This window comes from Apteryx rowi, unplaced genomic scaffold, assembly GCF_003343035.1.
Source record: "Apteryx rowi isolate R43461 unplaced genomic scaffold, aptRow1 scaffold_4, whole genome shotgun sequence".
Lineage (NCBI taxonomy): Eukaryota > Metazoa > Chordata > Aves > Apterygiformes > Apterygidae > Apteryx > Apteryx rowi.
In genome coordinates, this window is record NW_020450529.1 from 664693 (window position 1) to 690133 (window position 25441).

The 25441-nt window shown below is 44.6% G+C and overlaps 2 protein-coding genes, 1 long non-coding RNA gene and 1 other non-coding gene across 9 annotated transcripts; 3 read left to right on the forward strand and 1 right to left on the reverse strand.

Annotated features, from left to right (window-relative positions):
* Positions 1–317: 317 nt before the first annotated feature.
* LOC112970544 lies at positions 318–456 on the forward strand. Its single transcript, XR_003255061.1, has one exon. It is a non-coding gene; the product is annotated as a small nucleolar RNA SNORA7 (small nucleolar RNA).
* On the forward strand, positions 325–1986 carry RPL32 (ribosomal protein L32). Its single transcript, XM_026074842.1, has 4 exons — positions 325–454; positions 523–623; positions 874–1055; positions 1807–1986. The coding sequence occupies exons 2-4, from the start codon at positions 528–530 to the stop codon at positions 1934–1936; spliced, it is 408 nt and encodes a 135-aa protein (XP_025930627.1). The 5' UTR covers positions 325–454; positions 523–527; the 3' UTR covers positions 1937–1986.
* Positions 1987–2386: 400 nt separating this feature from the next.
* LOC112970429 (cullin-associated NEDD8-dissociated protein 1-like) lies at positions 2387–25435 on the reverse strand. Of its 6 annotated transcripts, XM_026074830.1 has the most exons (16): positions 25354–25368; positions 22615–22761; positions 21624–21767; positions 17570–17724; positions 15661–15784; positions 14741–14997; positions 14020–14125; positions 13190–13338; positions 10711–11003; positions 9347–9488; positions 6671–8176; positions 6207–6302; positions 5326–5495; positions 5017–5181; positions 4148–4255; positions 2387–3935 (listed from the first exon to the last, which is right to left on the reverse strand). In XM_026074830.1, exons 3-16 carry the CDS (start codon positions 21761–21763, stop codon positions 3708–3710), a joined length of 3639 nt encoding a protein of 1212 aa, XP_025930615.1. In that variant the 5' UTR covers positions 21764–21767; positions 22615–22761; positions 25354–25368; the 3' UTR covers positions 2387–3707. The 6 variants fall into 6 exon arrangements, 5 of the variants coding, with proteins under 5 accessions (XP_025930615.1, XP_025930614.1, XP_025930616.1 ...); XM_026074829.1 differs by lacking the exon at positions 22615–22761 and having other exon boundaries at positions 25354–25435; XM_026074831.1 differs by lacking the exons at positions 22615–22761; positions 25354–25368 and adding an exon at positions 20880–20951 and having other exon boundaries at positions 21624–21713.
* Positions 17732–21617, forward strand: LOC112970434. Its single transcript, XR_003254999.1, has 3 exons — positions 17732–18829; positions 19801–19850; positions 20928–21617. It is a non-coding gene; the product is annotated as an uncharacterized LOC112970434 (long non-coding RNA).
* Positions 25436–25441: the final 6 nt, after the last annotated feature.

The window sequence follows — 25441 nt, forward strand, 5'->3', positions numbered from 1 at the left end:
GCCGTGGGCGGGGGGCGCAGCCGGGCGCTGCGTGCCTGCCCCCGCTGAAGCGGAGCGGACCTGGAGAGCGTGGTTTAGTGCTCGGGGGAGGCGCTGCGCTGCCGAAAGAACCGCGGAACAGAGACCCAGCGGCGCTCCCGGGGCGGTAAGATCGCCTTCGCGCTGAGGAGCGGGAACGCGGGGTTGCTGTGAGTCTGCTCGTCTGGGCTTGAGAAGCTTCGTCGTCCAGAATTGGAAGGGCTCTTAAGTTATTACAGCAGGAAAACTGAGAGTAAAATGTGTAAGAACGTTGTTGTTGCACTATCTGACTAATGTGTGACCTCCCAGGATCGCATCTGGAGAGCTGTCAGTACTCTTCCAGCTTCGGAAGCGGGAGGGAAAGGCACTGCAGAGGAATACCCATTCCCTTGCTAGCTTTAAAAGTGGCTAGTGAGTGGAAGATAGTCTGCTACAGGTATGACTGGAATAACAGATCACTGTTTTGTTGTGTTTCTTTTCTCACACTTGTTCTGTTTTCCTTAGACACCATGCCTGCCCTCAGACCTCTCGTGAAACCTAAAATTGTCAAAAAGAGGACCAAGAAGTTTATCCGCCATCAATCTGATCGCTATGTCAAAATCAAGGTAAAAAGTGCTCTGAAACTAATCAGAAAATGAATTCTGGGAAAATCAAACATGGTTGCTTGTAGGATTTATATGATGAATTAGGGCATAAAGATCATGTTTTTGAAATAGTGTACCATGTTACAACAGCATGGCACGATGGATCTTTTGGGGGGGATCTGGTTTTGGCTGGAGCTGTTACCTCAAAGCAGACATTTTCAGACTGGTTTGTTTTCATAACTGGCTAACAAATACTTCTGTATTTCTTTAGCGCAACTGGCGTAAACCAAGAGGTATTGACAACAGAGTTCGCAGGAGGTTCAAGGGTCAGATCTTGATGCCAAATATTGGTTATGGGAGCAATAAGAAGACAAAGCACATGCTGCCCACAGGATTCAGAAAGTTTCTGGTCCACAATGTCAAAGAACTTGAGGTGCTTATGATGAGTAACAAGTAAGTCCACAGGTCTCTTCATATTCCACGTACTTGTTCGAGACCGTTGCTGGAGGGTCTGCCCTCTGCTTTGGCTCTGTGCTGCTGCACTGCCACTGCTAGAGGGACCAGCTCCCGTTTCAGTGGGATGGAAAAGGCAGCGTGGAGTCTTCCGGGGGCAGAACCCTGGGCAGAAGACCAGGGAAGCGTTTGCTCTTAAGAACAGGAAGGTTTGCTGGTAACCTTAGTGCTGCTATGCTTCAAGGGGTAATCTTCTGTGGCAGTGCAGCTGATGGGAAGCACACAGTGACTTCCCGGGGCTGGCGATCTTGGACATCTGGCTAACATGCTACGTTAAAACGGTGGTAACAGCATTATACATCCGTCTTGCTAAAACAGTGGTCACAACTGTCGTTTCGTGTCTGTTAACACACAGGCCTAAATCTACTTGTAGCACTTGCTTCTTTCAAAGGAAAGTGATAAGAGTGATAATTTGGGGGAGAATGACATTAAAAACTGTGTTTTAAGTCTCTTTATTTGCAAGAAAATGGGCAGAGGGGTGGAGCTGTCCTAAAGGCGAGTTCATGCCTTCAAGTCAGAGGGGGTCAGGTATTAGAATACAAGGTGTGCGGCCTCTTTCTTGTGCAGTGAAACTTGCACGTTCTGCCGCCTCCGAGTGCGGACAGCAGGGCACCTCCTGAGTGACTTGGCTGCTCTGCTGTCAGTATCCGGGTTTGCAATAAGCTTGACACACGCGATCTGTTTCCACCAGGTCATACTGCGCAGAGATTGCTCACAACGTCTCCTCTAAGAACCGGAAGATAATTGTGGAGAGAGCAGCTCAGCTTGCGATCAAGATCACCAATCCAAATGCCAGATTGCGCAGTGAGGAAAATGAATAAATGCCTTTTGCAGCTGAGATGTATTTAATAAAGGGTAAAAACAAACTGTAGTGAATTGGTTTGAATTGCCAAAGGCAAAGACTGCTTTTGTGCCTGTTCCCAACCAGAAAAGCGGCCTGCTTTTGAGTACTTCTGTTCTGAAGAGCTCTGCAGGCAGCAGTATGTCTCCAGTTGCAACCTCTATTTTGTGCTGTTTGACATTGGACTTAAAGCAGTGTACTTCATTCAGTAGCTCTTGCTCTGATTCAGGTGTTTGTTTCCTTTTAGATACTCCACCAAGTAACCTTAACTTAAAGTATGGCTAGGGCTCTATCCCATGGCTGAGCCAACTTCAGGGACTGAAGTCTTACTAGAGTGTAAGAAAAAGAAAGATCTGTTTTTCCCTTGTTCTGTAGGCTACAGGCAGCAATTTGTAATTTCAGTGTGATCATTAATGAATTCAGAAATGGATGCAGCTTCATAAGTACATTTTTATTTTTTTGGATACCACTCAAACAGAATGGATGTTCTTTCACACTGCACTATAAATAGTTTTCACATCAACCACTCTGTCAAAAATGGAGAAAAATGAAAGCTTATTACAAATCCATGGCTACAAGAAGGGTGTCATGGTGGCCTCATTCTCTAATTTTCTATTACATTCTCTCATTTCTCTTAAAAGGCTCTTTTCCTGTGCAAAGCAGGATTTGAACAAGGCAGCCACTTTAAACTTTCAAATTACAAAAGCATTAGCGTGGAGTGCTTATATTCTAGCTAGTTAATGTGCTGGGACTCTAGTCTATTGAATATCAGCTTTCCTTAAAAAGCATGTGTTTTATTGAATGACTAAAGTTCAGACTATATCAGTGCTTTGGTATGTGACTTGTGTGCAGGTGGCTGGTCATGTAATAGAAACACTGAGCTGCTCAAAGGGGAACAGCTATGCCCTTGTTTAATGTAAAGAAATACTCATTAGCAGATTAGTTCCTGTAATGCAATCAAGTAGATCTCTTTTGGAAGACAGCTGATTGAGGTATTTTGCACAGTTAAAACTGTAATAATGGCAGTCAAGCATGATTGACAGTTTTGTATCTCCCAAATGCCACAGAAATACTAAAATATCAGTATCACATATTTTGTGAATTTAGTCCTACATAGAAAGGCAGGACATCTGGGTGATAAGTGTTCTAAATGTAGCTCATACAGCTTAACTAGTTCTTTAACACGGTCTCTTTTTTAAAATTGGGACAAGATGCTTATGATGCTCATCACCAATTAAAGGCATGACTTACAGTTATTAGCCGTGTTATTTAGTGAAACAATAGAAACACATTCTTCAGACAATTTGGGGTAGAAAGTGCATGTGCAGTGTTTAACAAAAAAAAAAAAAAACAAAAAAAAAACCTTTACAACTACTTCTCTTTGTACTGCTGTAGGGAAGCATTCCAGGAAATGGTCTCCATTTTTCATGGAACCATATCAAATTTCGATTGCCTTGTATGCCCTTTAATAACTTGCTGTGCTGACCAATTAGTATACTCTTATTTTTCATTCCATTCCCTACATAAGGACACATTTTCGTAGACTCGTATATCTTGCTACAGTTCAGAGAGATGTCCAACTCCTGCACGTGCAGCTGGAACCAGTCACTTTCTCGTATCATCACACAATGACTTGCAGGGGCTGTTGCAGGTGAGACCAGCTCGATGACATTCTTCCTTAGCCCGTCTATGAAGGATCTGTTACATTAATGCATTATGAGGACAGGAAGGTGATGGGAGTAAACAGAATCTTAACTCATGTCCATTGATTCTGTGGTGGATAAAGAGGCAGAATCCTTCTGAATGCTTTCAAAAAGTGATGCCATTTCAGGATTGGATCTGATCTGAGAGGAAAATTCAGCCATCACTGGACTTTTCTCTACTTCGGGGATTGTTAGGAGAGCAGCTACTGCTCTCATTGCTGAGCGCTTCAATTCATCCTGCTTTTCAAACTCCTGTTTCACGGAACCGGCTTTTACCTAAAAATCCAAAGCAGCACATTCAGCTGGGATTCAGAAAAGGCTGTACAGGCACGAAGCGCAGAGACAGAAACAAGCAGGTTATTTTCTAACCAGAAGGATTTGGGGAGAGGACTGCTCAGAAGCAATACCCGGAGCAAAGGCTAACAGCACAGGTGACTCTTCTTGGCAGACTCCACCCCTAGCATGTCACGTTTTCCATGTGATCTTACCTTTGTGGAGCAGGTTGCCCGGAGGGGCTCGATCAGTCGCTCCAGCCTTTGCAGAACTGCATTAGGACAGAGTGCAGACAGGCGAGCCAGCATTATGAAAGTCAGCATCTAGACAGACAAGGAAAAAAAAAATCAAACAGGTCCTGCCCTTGCTTCGCAACGCCCTCCACTCCCGAGGCTGAGCACGGAGACTGTCTACTAAAGCCCATGTGCTTGTTCTCCCTGTGTTTCCGTGCTGCTCGTATGGCGCTTGTTTTGCAGCATCTGTCCTGGAATGGTTTTCTTTTTCCTTTGCACTTGGGGTTTTATAACAGTTTGGTATTATTAGAAATGTACCTGTTTAGAAACCGATATACACCCGTTGCCCATTTGGACTCCAGTCCCAGGTGTATATATCATCCTCCAAAGAGTCCATAAAATCTGACAGTTTGAGAGAGAAATAACTGCATTCACCATAGGGATTGTGCCATTGTTGCACCCATTTCTAAGTGGATATCAAGCAGTGTGAAAAGCATGTAGTGCCTGTAGTTCCTATTAAGCTATGAGGCCATCAACGATGCTGATTTTTTTTAGGATAGTATTGCTGGCCATACAGGGCAAGTGACAATGCATTGATATTTTAGAGTTATAGGAAATTTACCTAAGAGTGGCTACCCCAGCATTGTATTTTCAAGGCCATCAAAGTCAAACCACAGCTGGAAAATGTTTTGGTGAAAGGCTGCAGCAGTTGCAGAGAACAGGAAAGCAGCATGACAGGGAGACTCTATGCTGTGGCTACACATCAGCTCAGTTCAAGCCCAGGTTCCCAAGGAAGTAAGTAACATCGGTTACTTCCACTACGCTCTAGCAGTTAAGGCAAAAGCATCTACCCGAATGTCATAATGATCCTTCAGTCCATCCTCCACATGATTCAGGTACTCGTAGATATCCAGCCGGTCAAGACAGCTTTCCAAGAGCGTATACATGCATTCAAAAGCAGCTTTCCTCACATCAAGGCCATCATCCACTGTGTGCTTGAATGGCCCCATTTCTACCTTAAACAAGAAAAAAACGCAGCTGGTCACCTAACAGCAGACAGGGTAACCACGTCATGCCTCGTGTGCTTCTCCCCACCCTGCTGAGCCCAGCCGGTTCCAACCTCTGTGCACAAAGGCATCACATACATTCGCACGACATACCTCCCGGATGAGTTCCCTCCTGACCTTCGTCTCGCTATACAAGCTGGGCAGCACTGCATTTAGCAAATCTCGGATTAAAGAAGGTTTGTTGTGAGCAGCAGAATTAAACAGAGCTAAAGCCACACGTCGAACATTCAGGTCTGGATCCTGAAGAGTTTTTAAAAAGTCACCTTTGGGATAAGAACACACAAATCAGTCCTGTTGCAGTGTTTTAACAGTTATCTGAAAAGCACTTGTTGATGAACCAAGAACACCGCAATGTATTTCATGGAGCCTGGATATGAAACCATCTATGGCAAAGTAACTCTTGGGGCACAGTCTAAACAGAGCCATTAGAGACGCTTTCCCTCCCTTCATCTGGGATATAGTAATTGGAAGAAACATGACCTTTCTGCATTGGGGCACAGAACAAACAGCACGATTTTAGCTACCATGGACCTCATCCTAAAGACAAATCAGAAGCCTCAGTATTCAAGGAAGTCTTCTTCCTAATTGCTCTGATTACGCTTCTCTGAAACAGGAGGCTCAGTTTGTACAACAGATCCAAGATGCAGGCTCCAAAGGCATCAGGCTGTTTTAACATAGTATACATTTTTCAAGATCCTTGTCTGTGTGATGCTTGACTCATAAGTTGAAAAGCAGGGGGAATTTATGCTCCGTAAAAAACTGTCACCAGTGGAACATGCCTGAGAGCAAAGTATCAGACCATTTAACAAGGACTCGCATGACAATGTTGGTCTTTAATCCCAAAAGCAGAGAAACAGGAATGAAAACTAACTGGATTGGATTAGGTTCACAGAGGTGTAAAAAGTCCCTAGGGATCTGCTAATGATGCCCGATGCCTAATGTTCCCACTCACAGTGCTGTTTCTATTAGCCCACCTATGCAGCCTTTCAGGAGAGCATCGATAGGCTGAGGCTGGTCTGCAATTGTGAATTTGATTGCAGTTACGACCGTGCTCCGGGCATGTGGAGAGCCTGCAGTGAAGATGGAAATTAAAAAAAATGGTGAAAGGTTAGAAGACAAAATCATTGCTATAGCTTTAAAGTACCTAATCTGTTCTCGTTTATACTAGACATGTAATGAAGAGATAAGAGAACAAAGGATTTGTCATTTAAATCCTGCCCCAGCACAATCTCTGCATGCAGTACCTGTTTCTAACGCCCTCCTCCACTCCATGCAACCTGCTAGTCCTTTGAAACCCCTTCTCAAAGATGCTGCCTGCTTCCTTCTCACCTCTGCAGACTGGCTTTGCTCCCTGTTGTACCCACCAGCAGTCTACAAGAGGCTTTTCCAGCAAAACAAGGCATTTCTAGGGCACTTTCACCACTGCCCTTCCCATTACCTGATGACAGCTGCTTTTTCAGTCGAGGCAGTAACTCGGAAGGGTTCACCAAAGTCAGTTTCCCTAAGCATTCGGCCACCACATTGCGTGTCCCCTCCTCTGTGCACTCGCAGTGCTTAAAAAGCAAAGCCCAAATATCCTCGACATAAGGTTTGAGGCCATCCGCCGGGGAGGAGCTGATGACTTCTTTCAGAGAGTGCAGCAGGAGGTACTGCCTCTTGGGCTGGCTTCCAATCTCTTTCAGCATGAAGGGAAGATACTCCTTAAGGTTCCCAACACTGACGTTCCCCAAGGCATAGGAAGCAGCAGATTTCACCTCTTCACTGGGGGAAGTGAACGCTTCCAGGATGACTGTTTTGAGCTCTCTCTGTGCACTGAGGTTCATGGTGCGCCCCATCTCTGCCAGCGAAAGGAAGGCTAGCACCTTAACAGCAGAGCTGGATTTGGGGGTTTTTACATCCTGGATAAACTGGTTCACTACCCCAGGGGCTTCTTTTGGGCAGGCTGAGGAAAGGGCTGCCACACACTTTGCGACAGAGTAATAAGCCTGTTTGTGTAATGTCACCGACGCCCCAGCTGAACCCGAGGAGTATATAGGTGCAGTCAGATGCTTCATCAGCTCCGAGTAACCCATGGCGGCTGTTTTTGTCAAAACCAGAGCCTGGAAGAAATCTATGATAGCGTTGAGCGCCCCTCCCTGCAGCAAAGGTGAGTGGACAAGCTGAAAGATTTCAGCAAGAATCGAACCGCTGATCTTAGAGATGGAGGATGGATAAACCTTAGCTAAAGTAGTAAGGAACATGATAGCCACCTGGGAAACATGCATGTCATTCTCGCTAATTAAAGCAGGGAGCTCCGTTAGGACTGACTCTACCATGGCAGGCTTGAGGCTGTCACTGTAGTTCTTCACCAGGATATCCAGAGCAGTCAGAGTGCTCAGTTTCAAGGCACGTTGATTCTTTCTCAGGAAGGAAGCTAAAATGGGGAAACCTTCCCCTAGAATGGGTCTTAAGTCTATTTTAAGTGGAGAACTAGCAATTAAAGTTAATGCTTTGACTGTTGTCAATCTGGTGATTTCATTTTTGAGCCTCTCCAGAAATATCTTCAAGGATGGCTGGAGATCAGTGCTTAAATGGTCTCCCAGATTGCAAATGATTTGTCCCATGCATGAGATAGCTCGCTCTTTCACTTCCTGATCGATATCAGCTGCTTTCAGTCGCTTCAGAGTACCAGGGAAAAGGTCTTTCACATAGGGCTTGGCATCAAAAGTGCAAGATTTATCCAAGGGCCTGATAACTTTCACAAGTTGCTGAGTGACCAGTAGAGCTTCTGAAGTGATCTTATAAAAGGGGTCTCCAATACAGGCCACAACTGGAGGTAGCAGGGTTTTGATATGAGGATGAAACACCTCTGGCTGGTGGTTGCAAAGGAGGACGTGAAGGAAAGACAGTGTATCAATCCTCATGTTGGAGGAGCTGGATTTATCAGCCAAGGAGAAAACAATACCTGTGCAAAGGAGACAAGAAAGATTGCTCTTATTTCTTCAAGGGGCTTTATAATAAAAGCGCCCCCCCTCCCCTCAAATCTTAAATAGCTGGACACAATTGGAAACTCTTTTTCCTCCCCCACCCAAAAGATACAAAGCATTAAACAGAGTTACTACCCTGGCAGTCTTTCTGCTTTCAAGGAATTGGCAATTCAGACATAACTGTTCTTTGTAGCAGCCCTGGCTGGCTGGCTATGAAAACGTTTTAGAAGGTTGATTAGAAAAGTCATCTTGGGCTGAGACAAGGAGGAATTGATAGTAAAGTGCAAATAAGTATGACAAAATGGCGTGAAATTAAGATGGGGAAAATCTAGTCTGAACACAAGGCACTCAGGGCAGCAGGAATGTCTCTTCATGAGTTTATTCATCTGTGGGAAATCTTAAAAAAGGAAGCTGAGGCGCTAATGTTCATCTAGCTTTAGAACACCTCTTGGTACTGTTAGGAACATAACTGTGGACCATTAAAGATGGGCTACCTTTACAGAAGGGAGATACTTCCAAATCCAATTTCTATGGACATATTTATGTTTCTCAGAAGACTGATCAGAAACATTTACAACAATCCTGCTTGCCACTCCCAAAGTCATGTGCTGACTGGTTTGAATACACTGGTTTGAATGTTTTTTTGCAATCTATTAAGACATAAGAGGGAGGCGCACAGATTGGGCCCAGTGAAATCACAGGAGACTTTTTATGTATTTACTATCTATTCACATCAAGAACCAAGGCAGGACCTTAGTATTACAAGTCGCTCAGCAGTCTGGGATGCTTCATGAACCTCCAGGCAGGGGAAGTTCATCAAACAATGGGGGAATGTATCAGTCAGTACAAGTAATTTTTAAAATGCCACTACATTTTATAAGACAAAAATGTCACTAATGTGTTCCTCATCTCAGCAGGTTAGGAGCATAATTCCAGCCAGTTTCAAAGGATGCAGGAGCAAGCCTGCCTAAACACATCTTGTCAGGGAAGTGTGGAAATGAACCTGAAATACTTATCCTGGTTTTCAGTGAGACAAACAGATAAGGGTAAAACCAGGACACGCAGGGAAGGAGCATACACATTACCAGTGATCTGAATGAATTAAGCCAACCCTGCTCCTTCATCCCCTGCCCACAGACAAGCTTTACCAGGCACTAGTGCAGGGATGTGATCCGCCAGGCAACCAGGAAGAACGTTGGCCAGCTCTGTCAGGAGGCTGAAGCAGCCCTGTCTTGATTTGATGCTCTTTTCTTTGAGCTGCTTGTGCAAGGCCTTGACAATGTTGGGAACCTGCAGTTTGGAAAAGCAAGTGAGAAAGAATCACATCAGTCATCCCAGCCTCTCGGGCACAGAGCTGTGCTGCCAAAGCAGCTTGTTCAGCTGAGCCAGGGGCACTGACAGTGCAGCAAGGGAACTGAAAGGGAGCCAGCAAGAAACTGTCCAATCGTTCATTAGAGCATAGATGAGGGATGCATTACAGGAGACTGCACATTAAGAAAAGATTTTTCTTCTCTTTGAAATTCTACAAACAGATCCCTATGCAACCCTTTCTGAAGTCAGTATGATCTTCTAATAAGGAAGCTTAAAGAAGTGCACCAGATCAAAGAACAAATCTAATTAAGGGCTGAGGTGCAAGTTATTTAAATAAATATATCTCAAACATATAGAAGATTTATCAGTCATGCAATTACATTTTGGAAGGGATTTTAAACCTTCTGCTTCAAGGCACTGACCAGCCACTAGTAGCATTAGCCAGAAAAAGCTTCTCACAGGCACAGTATTCTATAGTAACACTGTTATTTCCAATATTGCTTTCATCTTCTTCTAAAATATCTTGTATGGACCATGGCTGTAACGAGGATCCTGGACAGAGCCCTGATCAGCACATGTGGCTAAAACATCCTGACTGTATTCCTCCAGCATATTTCTGAATTAAAACAGTGTGTCAGGGAAAAACAACAACAACAACAACAAAAATCACTTCCAACATTTGCTTTAGTTCCATCAGCAGTGGTGTGCGGTCTCTGTGCACAGCCACGGCAAGCTGTTCTGGAACCAGCTGGATGTTCTCCCATAACGAACAGAGTCACACACTCCAATACCCCTGCCGGTTGGATCCAATCCTTAATGAGCTTCAGCGGCTCAACCCTGATATATTTATACCATGATTTATTCAATGAGATCCTGAGCAGCAGCTGGAGCAACTGTCAGGCAACAGACTGGAATTATACCCCAAGGCTAATGTCCCTCATACACAGTCTGCAAACACATTTCAGAGACTAACCCAGGGGCCAGTGTAGATTACACCCCAGAGCTCTCTCTGCAGGAATGGTGGAAGGAAAGCAGTCAACTGCTACCCCAGGGGACTTAGTCCCCACTGGTTGTGTGTCCAATGGCTCCTTTAACCTGCTGTGTTCTCAGGCTTAGCTACTAGCCACATTCATTGATGGCACGATAGCTGTTTCTTCTCATTGCTCTCTGATTTAATCCCGCGCACCATCTCCTCACGCACCTGGTTCTGAAGCATTGTGAGGGGAACATCATCTTTGCCAGTGGCATCTGAAGCATGCAGCCAGCTCTGGATGGGCAGTGTTTGCTTCAGCAAGGAGGTATAAGCACTGAAGATGTCAGTTTTGACATTCTCCTCCCTCTCTTTGAATCTGCTTATCAAAACTGGGGAAAGGGTTTTGTAGAAGTCCTGGAGGAGGTCGTGCCTGGTGCTGACAACGGCCTCCAGGCACTTCGCTGCAGACCTGCGGACTTTCCAACTGATGTCATCATCATCGCTGTACTCATCATCGCTTTCTGGAAAGGAGTCAAGGGAAAGCGAGGTACATTGTTAAAAGACGACCGGAGCTAGAGGATCACTTAATGCCTCGGAGTTTCCCTCTCCAGCTACTGACCTGACAAACAGATGCCACTAACAGATGCCACACGTATCCGGGAACATTAGGGGTGGGCTATGTGGACAATTTCTACAGACATCATTATGCATTAGGACAGCTGACATGAGTCAGGGCTGCCCCGTGCTGATGTGAGCTCAGATCCTTGTGTCCCTAGTAAGAGCTGACAGAGAATAAACCTCAGTATTACTACACCTACTGGGGAGGCCGCTTCAGCTCTGGCATCAAGGCTTTTGTTACGAAGGGGGAATGAGATTCCCAGATGTTAAAGCCAGAAATGTGTAAATATTTGTTTTAGCAATTCCTAAATGGCACAAAACAGTGTAACAATTTACGATGTTATTAGCAGAACATTTAATATATCCTCCAGAAAGCTGGCCAGTAGCTTACCTCAATTAGTATGAAAGTAAACAAAAATGCCTTTCTTCAAGGGACTTGTCCTAACTTTCACTCTCAGCTGCCACACTTTGTGCAGCTTTAAAGTGCAGACGGTATGAAATGCTGTCTATAGCTAGCAGTCATTAAATGCACCCCTCCTATCTGACCAAGGCTCGACATCTACCTCAAACTAAACATGATTCCCAAAACAAGCAAGAGACTGCTTCCGAAGATAGTTTCAAACTACCTTCACTGATGACCAAGATGCTTTCAACGGTGGCACTTTGTTTTAGATGTTTAGGCTTGTAGCTTTGTTCTTTTATGTTATAAAGTAGTACAAAATACCTACCTTCTATTAAAAATACAGTTGTGTGCCTACAATGTTTATAGGCTGTGTTAAGTTGCACTGAAACTGGTACATCTAAATTGCAGCCTTTCATTTAAAACAGCAGTTAAGCATGTATCTTTTCCTGCAGAAAAAAAGCAAACAACCTCACAGAGGCAAAAGTATAGCTTCTGTAGCCTCTAGGTGACTGCAAAGATGAGCTCTGGCTGGCTGTTGATTTCAGGGACAGCGTGTATGCATGGAAAACAGCCTAGCAGATGGAGAGACAAGAGGAAGCATCACAGAAACAAAGAAGAGGCTCCAGCCTAACAAACCAGCATGGTTCTGACAAACCCAGGCAGAGGTGCTGGCTGGGACAACCTGGAAGCAATGAAGTGCTGATTGTTTGCCTGATGTTACCTGCAGTCAGGGAAACAGGAGTTTGTCCATTTTTGTAAATAAACAAGAACACATCAAAGAAACTCCTCATTCCCTTTCCAATTCCCCTTCTAACCAGAATAAACTACAAATATTGGCTAGTTGCCAGAGTTAAAAACAGTAATGTTGCATGGCACCCCAGTAGATGTAGTAAGAAGAGTAGGTAATTGTTTAACTGCAATTTCTAGATTTGCCTGTAATACCTTTCTTTTCAAGAAATATCATTTTGTCAGGACCCCAATAAGGAACCCCTTCACTCATATATGCCAGATGGGCTAGAGCTAAACTATCGGGACAGACAGGAATCTGGGTTATAGCTGCATTCAAACCATTGGTTCCACCAGCAGAAGTCCAGACCAGCCAAAGAGCAACAAAGAATGACACAGCTCATGCTTCCCCATAGAGGGGCTGTGGCGTGTGCATATAAAACCAACTACTCGGAGCAGGGGTCTGAGGTCTGCCTGGCAGGCTGCAAGCAGCACTGGCATCTTTGGGAGCAGAGGGAGCGTTTCCAACAATCAAGACGGCGAAGCAGCTGCTTCTCAGGATTTCCAGGCATTAAGCCTGGCTCGTTGCTGGATGTGCTCTAAGAGACACCTGCAGTCAGCAGGGACAGGAAAGGCAACGCTTTCTTGATCTAGCTCTCTGCTAAGCTAGTTCACAGCGCGAGTTTCAGTGTTTGCCCCGCTGCCTTAGGCAAGCAGAGATCTGAGAAGCTGGTCAGAAAAAAAGTAAAACTAACAAAATCAGAATCATTGTTGGAACCTTACACATACAGCTGTGTTATCACTGAAATTAAAATAACCCATTTAAGAGAATTAACTGTCTTAACATGGATCTGAATGGGGATAGGTAAATATAACACTATGGATGCAGAGAGAGAGCAGGAAGGGGAGAAGCTTTAACCCAGCGTTCTGCTGAGCACAGTCAACCTCACAAGCAGGCACCTTGCTCTTCATCCTCCCCATTTTCAGTTTCCATCATCTCTTCCTCTTCCTCCTCCTCATTATCATAGTTGTAGTTTGGGTCAAAGGTGATGTACTTCAAGCACAACCCCATCACATTAGGGATGTGAGGGTCAATTTCCTTTGGGCACCTATCAAGACAAATAAAAATCTTAAGAGTAAATAAATCCAAGAATAAGCAATTTCAAATATGCAAATAACATAATTCATCTCAAAAGGATCCCAAAACACTTCACAAACTTTTTAAAACATTTTGCTAACGAGTTAAACCAGAGCTTCTCCTTCCCACAGTGCATGAAGTAAGATCACATCCTCCTGGAGAGGATGCAATAATTTCTATTGGGGGGAGGGGGGAGAGTTCGCCATCTAATTCAATCCTTTCCCCGCCATGGAAGAAAACCTCATCAGCTCTGTAGGGCTCCTTCCCCAGGGAAAGCACTGAAATTCTGACCAAATAATGGCTGGAGAGCTGCAGCTCAGCAACTCCAGTGCCTGAGCCACCTTCCTCCCATTCCCTCCAGGCACCAGGAGCAAGACAGTTCCCTCTTGCTGCAGGATCCTCCAAAGACAAGAAAAACTTCCACTCCTGCAAAACCAATATAGAAACACACACGCTCATGTGGAGGTGAAACAGCTCATGCACTTGAGCCCAACTCTGCATGTAAAAAAGGGATTTCATTCCTGGGCTGTCTTTTCCCCACAGGAACACATGCAAGAAAACATTCAAGCCTGGATGCTGAATGCATAGATATTTACAACAGGAGGACACGGAGGCACAAGAAGGTGCATAAGTGTTCCTCTAGTGCACACACCTTCTCACAAAAGACTCGAAGGCCTGAAAGCAGTACTCCCTCAGCTCGTCGTCTTCCACGTTACAGTACTGAACAATCAGAGGAATTATCTTCTCCAGATGTTCTCCTGGGAAGGACAAAGTAAGCAGCAGTGAAAATCATTCCAGCTCTCATCTATCTAAGCAGCTAGCGGCTTAGCCATCTGCCGCTTTCTTCTTGTGCCCTGCAGTGCATTCCTTCCCTGGACCTTGCAGGCAAGGAGCCAGCAGCCCACCAAGAACATGCCTAGCAAGGATTTTCAGCATTCAGCCCCTGTCCACTGCCCCCAGCACCTTGTTGTTGTTCCAGTCATGGAAAGAGAGCTGTGACTGGAAATCTAGGACCTAATCTCAGCTCCAGCAGATCTTTTAGGCAAGTAACACAATATGCTGCCTCTCCATTTCTCCTCTCATTTAAAATGGGGTAAACCTGCTGACCTATTTCACAGAGGCATTAAGATCAGGGGAGTGCTGCAAGACCTTGAGATAAAAGGCACTACAGAATGGCAGCCAGAGAGTTAGTTCAGTGTCTCCTCCCTTCCTAGTGGAGATCAGAGAGCCAGATCAGGACCCCAGAGGGAATCACAAAGCACAAGCCATTGACACATCAGAAACAGAGTGAACACACTTCTTTTACCACTAAAAATGAGCTGCTTTAAAATGTGTGTGCGTTTGCCAGCAACATTTCAAGCTACTCATCCTACCTATGCGGTGCCCAGCCTGCCTGCTGATGCCAGCAATACACTGGATGTAAGTCCTGGTGGTAGAAGTAGACTCGTTCCTCTTCAGCTCAGCAAGCAGATGCTCCGTGAGCTCCGAGAAGATGTTCCCACTGCAGGTCAAGACAAGATGACCCAAGGCAATGATGGCCCTTTTACGCACTGCCAGCCTGGGGCTTGTCAGCTGAGGAAGGAGGCAGTTCAGGATGGAGGAATGGAAAGAGTGGAGTGTCCCCCCTAGTCTGCAATCAACAGAAAAAGAAATTGAAAGTCAGATCCTCAGGGAAAAAGCCTCCATTGCCAGCAAAAGGGGAATGAAAAAATCCCTCAGCTATGAAGACTTCATGCATTTTCAGGGGGAAAAGAGCCCCAAAACCAAAAAAGGGTGTTGTGGTTTTAACACTGACTTGTTACGTACAACACAGGGAAAGGTTACTTGTCTTCATCATGGAAGAGTTTGATTATGACTCTCTCCTTCTGGATAAGCTGGGGTTTTGCTGATAAGGTTCTGTGTGCAGTTGACATATGACACTGTCACTCTGACTTATGTAATAAGAGAAACAGGCAGCCAGGGGGAAAAAAAATGCATATGTGATCAGATCACAGGGCTAAAATAAACTTCCCTTCTTTTCCCTCTCCTTTCTGCCTGCATTAAGTTGAACTGAGCTTCCGCAGGATACTTCACCACTCTTATTGCTATTCCCAAGCACAAAAGGGCTCGACATGTCCTCTCTCATCCCTGCTGGGGAATCTGCTCTGCCAAGATATATCCCCAGTAGCAGTCAACACCAATTCTTTATTTCTGAGTCCTCATAGTAAGATTAGGGAAATACAGAAGTCAAAAGCAACCCCGCACAGTGCAGTCCCCTGCAGTACACAGCTGCCAGAGGAAAATCCTTTGGTACCTGCTCAACATATCTGACAGGATGTCAAGTGCCTCCAGCTGCACAGATACATCCTCCTGCTTGCCAATGGCTCCTGTCAGCTGGGCTGTGATCTTTTTGCACACATTTGCTGTCATGGTAGAGCCTACAAGAGAGACATTTTTCCTTGCTGTCAGTTAAGAAAAAAAATCTTTATACTGCTAAGAACCATTCAATCCCTCCTACATTAAAAAAACAAATCATCGCAGGGAGAGATGACAAGAAAAGTAGTCAACTAGCATTTGTTTGAGATAGGGGAAAGCCACTGGAAGCAGCAAGGTATCCCCCCCGGGGTACGATGCATTAACTCTTTGGAAGAAGCTTCTGCTCTTGGAGAGTGCCTTTTACCACCGAACAGCCTGTCTGTCACAGACAGCTCCCAGGCCCATGCAGTGCAGGGAGCACAGCTGGGTTGGAAGGTGTTGTTGTTTTTTTTTTTTTTCCTTCATTTTTAATGTGAAAATGTTCAGTTTCAACAAATCAAGGTTTCCTCCATGAGAACAGTACTTCTGACAGAAACTGTTTCTCAGTTCCATGATGAAATTTAGGGGTAAAACTAGATAAATCTGTCCCAGAACAATATATAACCCAGGTTCAAGGATGTGCTGAGATTACAATCACAGCCTTGAACCTTGATCTCCTACAGTCCAGATGAATGCCCAGACACAAGTTTAGTCTTCCTGCTGGGGTGGGCCTGTCCCAACATTGATTGTTTTTTTTTCCCCCTCCCAGTGGGTTCAGTGCAAAGCACGAGCAGCTTCAGGTTCCACAGAACTTTGCACAGAAGGGACAATTGCTTCCTGCACCGTTCTGAGCGCTGCCTTCCCGACGTGACAGAGACACAGCATCTCTCACGCAGTGAGAGCATCCCAGGAGTATCATTAACTGCTGTACTAGCACTGAGAAAGGAGCCCATCTCAGACACGCACTGTTGGGCTGTTATTTCAAACTTCCCCTTTGCTCCAGCCAGCACCACAGCAAAAGCGAGCACATGGAGCAAGGTAACAGAGAAGGAAGCACACAGGAAGATGTCCAACCGCTCCATTTTGCAACGAACTCGCATCACTTTTGCTGCCTTCCACCCACACAGAGTGTCAATCCCAACCACTAAGGAAATCTATTCTGTTGCTACCCTAAAACAGTTTCAGCTCACATGATGTATGTTAAATAAAGACTTCTGAAAGGATGGCTTTCAAGAGCTTAACATTTTGCAGAAATTGAGAGAGGAATTCAGCAAATATTTGCATACTAATCCCAGTTCTCCTCCAAGGCTAAAATCCATACTGATATCACTGCCACGGCCACCTGCCATGAATGAACAAAAGAGGTACGAGATGGCTGCAGAGGCAGCTAGCTTAAATCTCTGGGCACTTCAGATATCTGCTGAAGAGCTGCTGCTGCATTTTTGGGATACCTAGTTCTGCACCCAGCAGAAGCAGCCAGGGCAGCTTTGGAAAGCCCGATGACCTCAGCAGGGCTGCAGACAGGAGGTGGTGCAGCGCTGGCGCTGCTGGGATCACAGAGGCTGGAGGCATTGCTGACGTGGAGACCAAACAGCCCTGCCAGGCTGCCTCAGCAGCAGTATTTGGACCCAAGCTGAATGCATTGGGATTGCTATAAACAAAATGGATTTCTGCAAGAATTCAGATGCAGTTTCAGACTGAAGCGTCCTCAGGGTGACCAACTCAAAGAGTTTTCATTCTGTCTCATCTTTAATCACATTGGTATCTCAGCTTCTGCTCATCTTTCCTCCTTATTCCATTACTTGCAATCTAGCAGGGGAAGGAGGAATCCATAACTCTTAGGCTCTGAACTATACTTTTTTCCTCTGTTTCCCAAAGGCTGTGACTCCTTATGGCTTTAGTCTGACAAACAGGGGCAGATGTTTTACCTGTAGAAGCTGGTGGCAGCTCCGAGATGACAGTTTTCAGCCCAATGCTGGAGATGTCCCTCAGCTGTTCCTTGTCTGATAACATGTTTGTACACAGCGTATCCACAATGGTTTCCACCTGGTACTCCTTCACTTTGCCAACCAGTGGGCCCAGACTGTAGGAGGAGAAGTCAGTGAGACTGAACAGAAAGCGGGCTGCTTTCCACCGTCAGAAGGGACAGATCAGACTCACTCCTCCTTAAAGAGCAGCTCAGTCCCAAGTGCAAATATTACCAAAACATCTGTACAGAGTACTGATACCCAGAAGCACATGTCGTGCCCCTAGGCTCATGTACCCTGTATTCTTGCCTCAGTTAACTCTACATCAGACTTTAGAAAGCTTTAGATCAGATCTGCAGGAAGATACTTCACTTAACTTACTGCAAACATGAGGCCAATTAAGATTTTAGTGGAAGGGGCAGCTCAGAGATCATGACACAATGACTTAGAATGAGACTGACCATGTTAAAGAGAATAATGGTAACATTTAGAGTCAGATTTTGAAAAATACATCAAAAACTGACTTGTAAGAGCAAATGCCAAATGGATTTGCACATGTAATTAACCACCTACTGCCCTCTGCCACATGTCTGAAAACCTCTACTTGAGCCAGGCTCAGAATTACAACAGAGGGAAGAATGGATTTGAGTAACAGCTTCATTTCCCTGCATTTTTTTTTTTTGTTAGAAAATTTTTTTGTTAACAACCTACATTTCCTGCTGGTGAGCTTGTATTCAAAATTGTGCATAGAGTGTTTGTCAGTATTTACTTGCAATTATTTATTTTTATTTGCACCTATTTACAAGGTAACTACTTAAAATGTGAAGTTTAAACTGTATTTCAACAAGTCACATGTTGCAGCTTTCCTCTCCTAATCAGCTGGACTTAAATCTTTGAATTATGCTAATGAATTCAAAATGCATTTGTTTCCCATGAATATTCTGTACCCCTGAGAAATTACTATTTCACAAACAGCAAATCTGGTTGCTAGAATATTCATAAGAAACGAACACAGATGAGTGGAAACATCACACTGCATGGGAAATTCAATCTTTCTGTTTTAATAAACATCCATGGAAAACATGTTGCTATTCAACAGGTGAAGCGACCTCATCCATGGCTCAGCGACCCATGAGTGACAGAGACCCATACCCTCCTGTCCCATCAAGGGTCTGCCTAGCTGGAGAACTGGGGCCCTAGCTTGCAGATTACCACCATCAGGTAATTCTTCGTGCTCAAATCAGGAAATTATTTTGGTAGGATTTAGGCCTGAACAGAGATTCCTAACAGGTGCTACAGGTATTTTTCTATTTCCCATGGGCTGATACCACCTTGCAGAGCAGTAGCTACCTGCTGTAGCAGTAAGGTGGCTGCACTTTAAGCCGCAGGTCAGGCACGGGATGTTAATCACTGCTTGCTCCCTTCCTTGTGGGGACTAGTCAAAACTGGGTGGTTGAACTGAATATTACAGATCTTGTCCTTTGCATTCAGAAAACCTATGAGAACTGAACATTTCCTTTGGATTCATGTGTAGCATATCCATTTTTTCTCAACAGGGTTCTTAAAATTTAAAAATACCATTATGCTGCTGTTCCAGAGCAAAAATATATTCAAATAACAAGTTCCAAAAGGTTTCACAGTTCTTTTTTCCCCTCTCTCAGTATGTTATGCACATAGCCAGGTGAAAATGGAGTGAAGGAAAAGACTAATCTGTCTTTTTTCAGTCTGGATTTTTTTTTAAAAAAACCTTTTTATCCAGAAAAGACAAGTGGGACTAGAGCTTTTTTGGCTGAGTATGCTGCATAATACTAGGGCGCAGCCACTGTTCCCTGGGGACTGTCATCAAGGCTAGATGCCCATACAGCCTGTAAAGAAAGGATACCAGTTGTTCTATAGAGTCCAAAGAGAGACAGAGACATGGAGGACTCCCAACATACCCTACTTTCACTGAAGTTTACACACAAGAGAGGCTCTGCTCCCAGAGTCAGTGGAAAAAATCCCAAACTTCAGTGAGAGCTGAATGGGACTGTCAAAACACGGGTCTTGACTATTTATATTTTGTTAAGAGCTTGTATAAGAAGACATGGTGCTAGCACTTTACAATGTTTACTTCTAGCCACAGTGTAAAAAAAAATCTTTGAAAAGTGCATTTTTTCCCTTCTTTTTCTCTCTTCTTTTTGGCATAACTCCAGTAATGCAAGCTGTATGGAACGTCTATGGACAGGCACAAGTCTCCTTGCTGGTACGCCACAACTGCTCCTAACAGCATGCTTAGCAAGCACTATATGCACAGTGTTTCCCAGAGTTCACAAACCAGAGCCTGTTCTGTACAAGATTATTCTTAAATTCAACAATCAGGACAATAATAGCTATTTAGAGTCAGAGTATCTTCTCTGAAATTTGAGAGTTAAAAAAAATACAAAATAATAAGATTTTGTGCAAGTGAAAATGGTTTTCAAACCTACATTTAAAAATACAGAACAGACAAGAACTGATTGTTATCCCTATTTTACAGGCAGGGAGACTGAGGCATAGAGAAGCAGAAGAACTTGTCTGAACTGTTGTGGGGGAGGGGGGACCAAAACACAAGACCAGAAACAGGACAGGTTTGCATCTGAATTTCAAATTTAGGAGTTTTTTTGGGTGCAAAGTGTGATTTCAGCTTTCCTCTGAAGAAATAAGACCTTTGTTTTAGATGATAAAATCCAACTGTGAGACCTTTCAGTAGCTTCCTAACTTACTCCTGAATCCTTAGGTGGGCTGCACAGATCCACGCTTGGGCCTAATTCAACCGTCAGTGTCCTTCAAAGTGTCACACCTCCTCCTTCTTAGAGAAACTTGCCACCTGATTGGGAATAACTGACTGGACATTAGCTGTTATAAGTACTTCCTAAGTTATAGAAAGGAAATGTTACTGGTTTCATTTTGAAGCTTGCTTTCTAATTATCACATTTTGGATGAATTAGAGATTGTAATGAGTATAGATTTATAGTTGATGCAGCCATAGATAAATGGGCAAAGAAATTTCTCTTTTTTTCAGGGCCCAACAGTTTTTCTTTAAAAAATAGAAGAAACAAACCCAAACTAGATAGAGACAAGAACAGGGCCAAAACAGCTGGGGAAAAATCAGGGTAGTGGAAATCAAAAAGAAAGAGCCAAAGGTCACAGGGTACAGGGATAGAAGCAGTATAAGATTAAAAAGAAAGGAAGAGGAATAAGATCCACAGTAGGAAAGAATACAGGAACCCAAAGTTGTCTTTAAATGGCCCACCTTTCTGGAGCCCTGGGCGTGAACTGACCCATTCAATTTCATTTCTAGAATGAACACTCCCATTTAGATATGCTGGGGGAAGAGAGACAGGAAACAACATGTCAGCAGTGGGATCACTTCATCAGAAGATTCAGTAATAAAGGGACCTCCTGCCTTTTTCATTTGGGTTAAAAAATATTAAAATGGTCAGAAGCAAAGCAATGGCACAGACTAAGCTTGGAGACGAAGTAGAAAAACAAGTGCATTGTAAGCTTTAATGGAAACGCCCTTGAAGAGTAGGATTCAGAACGCCTGGAATTCAAATGCCATTTTTCAAGGGGTATATACGTCACCAATTTAACACCATCTCTAACAAAGACAGGACCACGGGGAAATTCAGCACTGGATTTCAAAGCCCTCCAAAACAGAGGGGCTTGGTGTCCAAAATTCATTATCTGGACTACTCTCTGAAGAAATAAAATCTTAGGCATGTTATTTTCAATATGGTAAGATTCGTAATACAAACACTGAAATGCTTCCAAAGTCACCTACTGCTTCTACAAAGACACCTGTACATTCAGCCTTTCTGAGTATCAACAGAGAAAGAGGCTGCTGTGCCCTGCACGAGAAGGAAAGCCCCTAAAAGGGGAGGTTTGAGGAAGGTGCCAACACTGCAGGGCCAGGCTCCACTCTAACACACTCTCTGGAGCCTGTGAGAGTTTCAGCACTGCCAAGAAATACAGTAATTACTGCCGAGGCTCTTACCACTTGACAGCGAGGTTCTGTACTTCCCCATTTTTGTCCTCCAGCAATTTCAAAAGCATTTTCACAACTTTTTTCTCGCTGTCTTCATCTAGCTTTATAGAATCTTTCTGCAGTTCCATCATCAGGTCATTGGTGGCCATAAATCTGAAACAACACACAGCAACAGTGGATTGGCTGATGTACAGACACAAATGCATTTCCTAGAGATTAGTTTGGAGAATTAAATTTGATGAATAGCGCATGTATGAAAAAAACGCTTTAAAGCAGTGACATACAGCCCTTCGCATTACGCTGAAAAATAAGGTACAAATAATCATTACTATCTTACAAATGGAAAACTCAGAGGTAACAGCTGAAAAGGACTTAGCTAAAGAAGGTATAAAAATAACAAATACACATTATTTCCCATTCTCTCCTCTCCTAAAAATACTTAGTAGGGATGGGGTAAACTAAGACTCTAAAATTATCACTGTGGGATCTTGCTTGTATATTTTGTCTCAGTGACTCCAAATCAAAATGGTTAAGGATGCTAGAAAAACATTTATTTTTTCTCCCAATTGCCCAATTCCTATGAAAATGAGACTAGGGTCTAAGAACGCACCTAGCTGTGTTCTTTCTGGCTTATACATCACTGACAGATTCTTTGTTACTAGCAACCAAATCCAGCAGTTGATTTGACCACTACAACAGGGAGCAGCAAGCAGTTCCGAAACTTGACGACCGATTCTGAGGACAATGTACACACCAAAACAAAATTTAGCCTGTCCTCTTCTGGGACTGATGTTTGTATCACTAAAACAAATAAATGCTCAGAACAGCTAAGATATCGTTGATCTTTCCATGCAAGAGAGGGATGGGATCATGAACTCTGGGCTTCCTCTCCAGTCCTATTTTCTACAATTGTATGATCCCACACTTGGAGATGGCCTATCAAGCTAAAAATATGAAAAACGAAGTCATGCCTCCAAGCAAACTACACTTTAGAACTTACCTAGGCTATATTTAGCTTTCCATTGTTCAGCCCAGTCACAGTTTGTTTATGTCCTTCTGCTCCTTGGAGCCCTTCCTAACCCAAACAGTGGTGGCATCCATACACTCAACCTCTTTCCTTGCTTAGTCCCCTTCCAGAGGTTTCTTTCTATTCCAGAGAAAAGATACTAAACATCTTGCTGCACTGAGGCACTGCTAGTGAAGGACACAATACCGTGAACAGCATGCATGCTTTTTTATCACTTGGGTCCAAGACAAATAACAGATGCTGCATCCGTGCTGCAGCTTCTATTGCTGAAAAGAACAGTACAAAAGTTACCTTCCTCCAGGATATGTGCAGCCTTGACCATCTCATTTCCCCCTTCAGATTCTTTGGTGTCCCTTTACTAAGAAGCACTCACCTGCTCTTTATTCCCTATCCATAGTCCAATTAATTATATTCAGACATGATTAATAATATAAGGTAATATTTGGCAGCAAGGACCATTTCTGATTGCACTTTTTTCTCCCATAAGCAAAATCAAGCACTGTATTTATCATTCCAGCTCAGAAAGAAAAAAAAAAATCCTAGCTCGCTGTTAGTCAATATTATTTTACAATAGGGACAATGTCAAAATCAATACTGGGAAGATCTAGAAAGCATCTATTTTCCTGGGAGCAGGATTATAAAAGGTGTTAGTATAGAAGTCTGAGGTTCCAAAAAATGTACGGTTACCATACATTAGTTCTTTTCCAATGTTAGCCCCAGCATGGGGATGAGTGTCTAAAAGGAAGCACAGAGAAGCTGCTCTATTTCATTTACCAGATGACACCTCCATTTTAAATTAGGCTCTGATGTAATTCATTCAGCAGTTAAAAGCCCTAATGTGCCAGGGCAACATTTGCACCTTCAACGTGCAAGTTTGTTCTCCAGTAGTAACTAGGTACATGGGGAACTAGAGACTGCTCTGGTGTTAGATAACCAGACAGAAATCCAAAATGAGAAAAACAGAGGAATTCTGACATATAATTTTAACAATACACGGTCTATTTTTGATTCAACAAGAGCTATTAAGCTGCACTTTCCATTCACCATCTGCGTAGAACAAGCGTGACCAATTATGGCCACAGACCGAGCAACGCATCCAGCTTTCAACTCGCTACCTGCTGCCATCCTGCCCACAGGTCCCTCAGAAACTGGTATACAGATCTATTTATGGGACAGAAGCATATGAAACCCAGTCCTGTAACTGAAATACGCCTGGCCCTGCAACAGAAGATAACAGGCCCGCATTTGATCATGGGCTGAGGAGAAACGTCTCTGGAATAACCCTATAAAGTGAAAAATGCCATGCTGGGCACACCTTGTGTGGCATATTAACTGCAGATTTCTTGATCAAACTGTTAGTGCAACTACTCCATCATCGACTTCCTTAAAAAGTATCTGTTTAGCTCCAGAAAAATATCAGCAGCCTTTGCGGAAGTCATCCTGTGTTTAGGGATATCAAGTCTGCCACAACTGTTACCTTCCAGGCTGACACGGTGAAAAGCACTAGCTTGTGGGCAAAGTCTTTCATATTTGTTAGTTTTGACTTTTTTTTTTTTTTAATAGAGCACCTTTAATATCAAGCCACTGACCCCAACCCTGTCTCTTTTCTTCTACTAACAAAAGCAATAAAAGCATCTTACTCCTGTTGGGGAGGCATTCTGGCAATGGCAAAGTATTTTCCTATTGCACAGAAATAGTTCCTAAAGCAGTCCAAACACAGTCAATATCTGCAGCATCCATCCTCTGGGTGACACGGCCATCCAGACCACTGTCTCCCAGCCTTCTTAATATACTGACCATCTAAATTTTAGGGGAATAGCAAACCTAAAAACTAATGCACCACTTTTGCTATGATATTCTTCATTTGCCAACAAATAAGCATTTAAAGCTTAATCTAGTTGTTATTGTTTTTGCTCCCCTCTCCACTTTGCTCGCTTGTTTGCTTGCATTAAGCTGCGATATACACGAAGGAGGGGGAATTCACTGGTGTCTCTGCTTCCCTCCTCTCAGTCCTGAAGAAAATGCTTGGCTTAAAATATTGCAAATCAAACAGATGAACTCCCTTGAGAAAAAAATCCCATCCATGCCTGCAGTGAGATTTTAGGTGCCACTTCACAGTGCGGGGGTCCTTCAGGGCAGGGTACAGCCCATGCAGAGAGCCCCCCCAATGCAAAGGGGACCCCCCCAGGGCACAGCGACCCCCCGGGCACGACACACCCCAGTACAGAGCAGACCCCCCCGGGCACCTCCTGCCCCCCCAGGGCACAGGGACTCCCGGGCACGACACACCCCAGTACAGAGCAGACGCCCCCGGGCACCTCCTGCCCCTCCAGGGCACAGGGACCCCCCGGGCAGCTCCTGCCCCCCCCCCAGGGCACAGGGACCCCCTGGGCACGACACACCCCAGCACAGAGCAGACCCCCCCGGGCAGCTCCTGCTCCCCCAGGGCACAGGGACCCCCCGGGYAGCTCCTGCCCCACCCCAGGGCACAGGGACCCCCTGGGCACGACACACCGCAGCACAGAGCAGACCCCCCCGGGCAGCTCCTGCCCCCCCAGGGCACACGGACCCCCGGGCAGCTCCTTCCCCCCCCCCAGGGCACAGGGCGCCCCCAGGCGGCTCCCGCGGCCGGGCCGGGTGCCTGGCTCGGAGCGCCGTCCCCGTCCGTCGGTGCTGCCCCGCCGGGCGGCCCCGCGAGGCGGCAGGCGGCACCTGAAGTCCTTGTCGGTGGAGGTCATCTTCTCCAGGAGGTTGGAGATGTGGTAGGAGACGCTGCTCATGGTGGCGGTGGCGGCGGCGG

Excerpts from the sequence above, each read along its gene's own strand:
- RPL32 (XM_026074842.1), top strand. The coding sequence starts at position 528 with ATGCCTGCCCTCAGACCTCTCGTGAAACCTAAAATTGTCAAAAAGAGG. Across the intron at positions 624-873 it reads ATCGCTATGTCAAAATCAAG|CGCAACTGGCGTAAACCAAG; the intron begins GTAAAAAGTGCT and ends GTATTTCTTTAG. Across the intron at positions 1,056-1,806 it reads GTGCTTATGATGAGTAACAA|GTCATACTGCGCAGAGATTG; the intron begins GTAAGTCCACAG and ends TGTTTCCACCAG.
- LOC112970429 (XM_026074829.1), bottom strand. The coding sequence starts at position 25,421 with ATGAGCAGCGTCTCCTACCACATCTCCAACCTCCTGGAGAAGATGACC. Across the intron at positions 9,489-10,710 it reads TCACAATGCTTCAGAACCAG|GTTCCCAACATTGTCAAGGC; the intron begins GTGCGTGAGGAG and ends TCCAAACTGCAG. Across the intron at positions 3,936-4,147 it reads GGGCAACCTGCTCCACAAAG|GTAAAAGCCGGTTCCGTGAA; the intron begins GTAAGATCACAT and ends TTGGATTTTTAG.